The following is a 6464-nucleotide window of genomic DNA, read 5'->3' as shown; positions in this document are numbered from 1 at the left end:
AAAGTCCACGACCGTGCACAATCTTTTGTTTTGCGCTCATACGCTATGCATGAATTACGTAACCAACACGTTTCTATTGGTTAGTTCCGCAGTATGGAGTAAACAACTATTGTGTTTTGTGCACGGTCAAGGCTAAAAACGAGAACAAAAACCTACAACAAAGAAACTTGTCGGGTTTCATAACCATTCCTCTCTATTAACTATGGTTCGACGCTACTTTTTAGGCCAGGGAACAAAACTTAACACTCGAAGTAACAGCGAGTCCATGGTTCATTTGCAACCTCTTCGCTGGACAAAAACAATTTTATCCCCCGGGCCTCATCATTTTGAAAATGAATCTTCCCATTGTTGTGGTTGTTCCATGACACCTTGACGGCGAAAGTTGGCTACTGCTCGCCGTGAGAAAGGAATTTTATCAACATGTTTAACTAAAGTGGGCGGGACAGTGACTCAATAATTCGGGCCATTTCACAGATCGGTGGTTTTCGTAGTAAGTTACTTTCTGAGAATGAGAAGACGAGCCAGAAATCTAACATTCACGGTCAAACCTGCCAGAGATTCTTGGCGACAAACGAAAGAAGACGAGATTGCTGTTAAAATGGGAGTTAATGCTGGGACATGTGCTGGGTGAGCTGACGAATGTTCTGTTAGTTAGGTGCCAGACATCTGCAAATATGTGAAAAACAGTCCAATCTCCCAGTAGCTGGGTGTCCGCCTAGACAAATTACCACGAAGTAATCTTTTTTGCCTGATAGAACGATTTTCACCTTCACAACGTTCGGGACTAACGATCGTCTGAAAACTCTCTAAGCATGCATAACTCTCCAAAGAGGCTGTAATATCCTTCTGTTAGGTTCAAAAATTATCCGAAGAGGCTTATTCTCCTGTGCATGTTTTAAAAGACCTGCAATTTATCTTTTTCAAACTGAAGAAGTTAAATGGCTTTGGATAGTGAAGGATTTGAAAAAAAATGATGACTCTCTTCCAGGATAATAGGGGTGTCTTGAAGGACAAAAAACTGCGATACATTAGCCTAAAAACCATCCTCTCCTTGAGGCCAGGTAAAACCTTTGGTATGCTGGCCTCATTTGTCATCTAAGCAGAGATACTCTGCCTGATATGCGAAGGTTGTTCAATACAGAGACATGAGATTCTAACCATGACCTCACTCTAACCAATGTGCCACACTTTGTGATGATAGCTGAACATTTGACTCAAAACAGGATTCCGCAAAGTCGTAGATGAAAGAACCCAATTGGCTAAGCAAAACGGTTTGTTTTCACAGGTTTTGTCGCTGCCTTTTAGGGTTAATTAATATCGCAAAACTGAAGCACTCTACCTGGCCCGACTCAGCGGCCTGCAGTGCAAGGATTTTGGTCAGCGGTAAACTGAAGTCTGAATATTGCAATTGTGAGCTTCGTTCAACCTCGTTCCTCCACGAGGTTGAGTTTCGTTTCGCTTGTAATTTTTATCACTACAATCCTCTGCGATCCTTGAAGCTGTTGCTTTTTCCTCAGTGTTAATTTATTAGTTACCAAAATAAAGTATCACTTCACAATTCGCGGCCCAATGACCCGGGCAAAAAAAATGTTTTCTTAACCTCTCACTTCAAGATGACGGACAGACTGGTAACAAATAAGGTAAAACTGAGGAAAAAGCAACAGCTTCAAGGATCGCAGAGGATTGTAGTGATAAAGATTACAAGCGAAACGAAACTCACAGTTGTCCTATTGAGACTGCAATATACCGCTGACCAAACACTTTGCACTACGGGCCGCCGGGCCAGGCCAGGTAATACTATAAATCACATACTATAAATCACACGCTTTGCAAGTTTTCCTGCCTTTTTGAGTTAGAAAAAGAAATGGCCCAAATGACCTTTACCACTAGTCAGCACTAGTTCAAAAGTAGCAAGTTCTGCAGGCCTTAACAGAAGAGATGAAATGTAATTTAGTTTAGCTACCTTTATATTTTCTTTTGTTTATTTTACCTTGTTATCATGTATTATTATCTTTCCTCTTTTTTATGCATTTCCGTTTTAAATTTTATTAATTTACACATCACGTAGCCTTTTTATGTCATTTCCGGTAAATTTAAAGATCTTGTAACAAGCGTCTATCCATTCAATAAACCTGAAGAAGGCTGGTGTTGGCCAGCCGAAAAATTGTAACCACGCCTATCTGCCCGTTGTCTTGACCAACTTTTGCAGTATATTTTCTATCCTAATCCTATTTATTATCTGACCAGCTCCGTGAGCAGGTAAGATGAACCAAATCGCGCGCTGTGATTGGTTACCCGAACGGGCAAGATGGAGCTATCTTGCCCACTCGGGATTTCTCGCTTGCTCCCGCACGATCAAAGATCATTTTTAATTACGCAGAAAAGAACTTGGCCAATATCCAGCCATCTTGACCTCTCGCTTGGTCAATATCCCATATACATGGGCTAAACGCAATCTAACTATGCCGGAGTGTTATTATGAACCCTCCCGCCTTTCTCCATTCCGGAAATAGACGAGCGTAACCCACTCGTTAATTAATCCACGTTTTTATCATTTTACAGAAAACAAAAACCAAAAGAAAACTTACGCATGCTCAAATTCCGTACACGTTGCCACAAATATTTTCCCAACCATTTACATTACGGACCAAATAGAAAAATAGGATACCTCTCTTTTTGAAGACATTTTAAATCATCCCTACATCTACCATCCACTTTTTTCTCTTTTACTTCGTTCAAACAACATATTTTCGGCCTTAGAAAAAGTAACTATAAGTGTCAACTATGATTTAGCGCTGAGCCACTAATTCGGGACACTGTACAGCGGCCATGTTGGTGTTCCAAAACAAAGAAATGGCGGCCATGATGGTGTACCATACAAATCCTCCGGGAATTGAACTCTATTTTTATGCGAATACTTTCTTTTGTTTCAGCAGTCCAACATGGGCGCTGGTCACGTGAGTAAAAACGCTCTATACCAAATTGTAGGAGAGTGGAAAACCTGAGTACCCGGAGAAAGAACAAACAAACTCAACCAGTCTGAGAATCGAACCTGGGAGTGCTCTCACCACCACTGCGCTAGCCCCCACAAATTACTTAAATGAATGAAGACCTTTTTCAGTATGAGCTATCACTATCGAGTTTCTTAGTACATTTCGGACGACATGCGTTTTTGTTCCTTCCTTCCCTGCGTTTCTAAAAGGATGAAAAGAAAATCAAGACAAAAACCGTGAGTTTCCGTGTTAACCTTTTTTGATTGTACAGCAATTAACCTTGGCCACGTACTCCCGAACAAAAGAACGTCAAGTGAGCGGTGTGAATTGGAACAGGGCTGGAGAAATCCCCTCCAGTATTTCCGTTTCACTGTGTTTTTTTCCTAACGGGCGTAGGGGATTTATACTAAGATTAATCAAACGGACGATAGAATTTTTTAACTTTACAGCTCGTATCCTTGTATCCCCTGAGATTCATTTGGCATTTGAAGTGCGGTCGAGTTATTACGAAGCGATAAATTCTAAAGCAGCAAGTTCTTTGATGTTCAAGGCCGGAACTGGATATATTCGATCGGGTAGAGGGAAATGTGACGTCATCTTTAAAATTATTTGAGCAAATTGCAGAAAAACTTAAGCTTTCGAATTCCGGCCAAATTTTCCGAAAGGAATTTTTAAAGAATGCGAGATATTAATATTTCTTGCCGATTTTTGAAGCTTTGTCGAGAAAATGTCTGTGCTATGTTTTTTCACGTAGACTGAGTTCTAGCAGTTTCAAGAAGAAATTGAGCATCTCCCGCCAGAAAGCCTCGCCCATAGCAACGGAACAAAACATCTCTAAATTTAGCAGTCACAGACGACACAACGAACGTCAGACATGCGTTCGCCTGCTCTGATTGGTGGCCCAGTCCCAACATGTTGCTTGTGATCGACAAATGGCAATGACGTAATACAATTTGATTGGTTCAGCGGTTCCGAACGCTCTTGATTTCACAATCGTGCCTTCCTTGACGGCTATATTCAAGCACGAAACTTCACTCGACTGTGTCGTGTGTAAAGTTTTGTCGTTAGAGAATTTAAATTTTACCGGCAAGTTCATTCACCTCAGCAACTTAAAACAAAGGTGAAGCCAGGATCATTCTTACAAAGAATCCTTGTTGTTATGGATTGCGAAGCGACTAGAATTCTTCAAGTTTCAATGTCGAAAATAACGGACTCGCGTCGTTGTCGTGGTGGACCTCTTCTTCGACGTAATTTACTGGTTTCTAATGTCTTGAACAATGTGCTTACCGCAACAGACTCTGCCTATTGTACATATAGGACGAAAGTTGAGATGGATATGGACATAGATGGTATGGAAAACGAACTTGTGCCTTTTGACAAGTCGAAAATGACGCCTGGTCTTATGGGAGGTTCCGTGAACACAGGAAATACGACACATACAGTAAGTTCCGCGGCAAAATCAAATGAAAGCACAACGGAAATAGAGCACATTGCTCCCAAGAGTGCTACGAAACAGGGCAGGGAGGCTGTTTGCATTGGGAAATCTGTTAAAGGCGATCAAAAGACTGGGAGAGAGAAGAAACCGGGAGACAAATATGTGACCGGCTCGAAACGAGCAAGACCTTATGTAAATGAACCTTGTGAAAGCCACGCGGTTCAGAACAAACGATTCAAAACTGAAACTGCCATCGATTCTTCTGTTATGGAACTAGGCTATCAAGAGCCCATGGACGTTTCTGGACTTGTCAACGTTTTTAACAGTAGTTTTTCCGGACTGTCTAATATTCCGAGGACATCTTCTCTGGGTTCGAATTTGGAGACGTTTCAGTGTATTGCTCCGGTTCGACCTGTCCGTGGCGTGTTCGGATGGTCGCAGACTGTCGTAGAAGCATTTTAGACATATGCGCAAATGTTTCCTATTTTTTCGTAAAGCTTGTTAATGCCGCTATACAACTTGTGGAGTTGCTGCGCTCTTTGTTATGCTTGCACGAATGTTTTGCTTTTGACGAAAGCAGTTCATTATCATCTTACGTAATAAAACTAATACTTTCGTTCATTGCAATTTCTTCCACTGTTAACGTTTTGTACCGCTTTTTAGACGTCGATTTGTAAAACAACAAATAAAAAAGTCAATCGTGAATTGCTTGTTATTTACATGCATTCGCCTGTTCATGGTTGAAGTTTTAATTTAAAGTCACGCGAACGATTTTGTATCTTCGTTTCCCGAAGAGTTTTTTTCATGCTCGGGCTCTTTGTATACGTTGTTACAAGTTTATTAAGGATAACTTTACCAGTTGTGAGTTAAGCAGGCCGTGTTTTAAAAGGAAAAATTTGCCAAAAAATATATTTGGAGAACCGCCGACTTTTGTCACATGCAAAAGCAATGCGACGAAGTTTGTTGTGGAAAAATGTAAAACGAAATATTAAAAATTTCTTTTCACAAGAACGGTTTGGTAGTACGGTGATTTAATATCTTTTGTTGGGCAAGAGTTGGAGTTAATTTCCTGCCCGGAATGGGTTGCATCATGCACTTTTGTGGACACAAAAGATGACGAAAGGTCCGTAAACAATGATTCTATGATTAGCGTCAAAGGTCAAGTTCGGTCCACTGCGTCATCCTCATAAAAAATATTGGTAAGTTTGAGCGAAAGCGGAAGTCAAAAGATTTTGAACGATCCGCAAAATGATTACAATAGGACAAAATGAAACTCCTTAAAACCTAAAGGGTGCATTCAATTTGGAAATCCAGATTTAGATCTTAAAATCTATCTTTGGTTTTTCCAATCCAAAACAAAATCTGGAAACGGATTTTGTTCAGATTTCACCAATTGGAAATCCATGTTAGGAAGGATTCCGTGAGAAAGTCCGTTCTCAGATTTTTTGTTCGATAGGAAATCCGAAGATCCACATTTTAAGATCTAAATCTGGATTTCCCAAACGAACGCACCAAAGTCTCAAACTTTGATGACGCAGCTGGTTCACTGGAATCCTAGATACAACTCAGAAAACCATTTGGCCCTGTAAAAAATTGAGTGTAGGTATAGAAGAAATATTGCAAAGCTTAAATTTTTTGGGAGGAAAACAGGATCTTGGAAGACTAGTCCGGCATTTGCATTCTTGCCATTGTCGAATCTATATGATCATGTTGTAGTACTTTTTACCTCCTCATAAACAAAGAAACAATCGTAACAGAGGAATAGAAATACCGGTAGAAATTTATTCTTTCACTGCTAGCATTATGTAAAAGAAAAAAACAACTTAAATGAACCAATATTATTATGATTCTCCTGTTCTCCCAAACCCTTGATCAATCCAATATGCAAAGTGAGGTTCAGTTGCTAGAGTCAGGAGTGGGCAATTTTGAAGTGAAGCAATTGAAGGTACATCTTGTCACTCAACTGGGGCTTATCAGTAGAGTCAATGAGAGTGCATGAGAGTTCCTGGCTAAACAAGAGCGAGAGTTTCAACTCT

The 6464-nt window shown here is 40.4% G+C and overlaps 1 protein-coding gene across 1 annotated transcript; it reads left to right on the top strand.

Moving 5' to 3' along the window:
• The first annotated feature begins 3990 nt into the window (after nt 1–3990).
• LOC138021063 (uncharacterized) lies at nt 3991–5439 on the top strand. The gene has a single exon (XM_068867938.1). The coding sequence runs from the start codon at nt 4153–4155 to the stop codon at nt 4888–4890; it is 738 nt and encodes a 245-aa protein (XP_068724039.1). The 5' UTR covers nt 3991–4152; the 3' UTR covers nt 4891–5439.
• Nucleotides 5440–6464: the final 1025 nt, after the last annotated feature.

The sequence above is a fragment of the Montipora capricornis genome, chromosome 2, assembly GCF_036669925.1.
Source record: "Montipora capricornis isolate CH-2021 chromosome 2, ASM3666992v2, whole genome shotgun sequence".
In the NCBI taxonomy this organism is placed as follows: Eukaryota; Metazoa; Cnidaria; class Anthozoa; order Scleractinia; family Acroporidae; genus Montipora; species Montipora capricornis.
The sequence above is the reverse complement of the archived record's forward strand: the minus strand, read 5'-3'. Positions and strand labels throughout refer to the sequence as shown.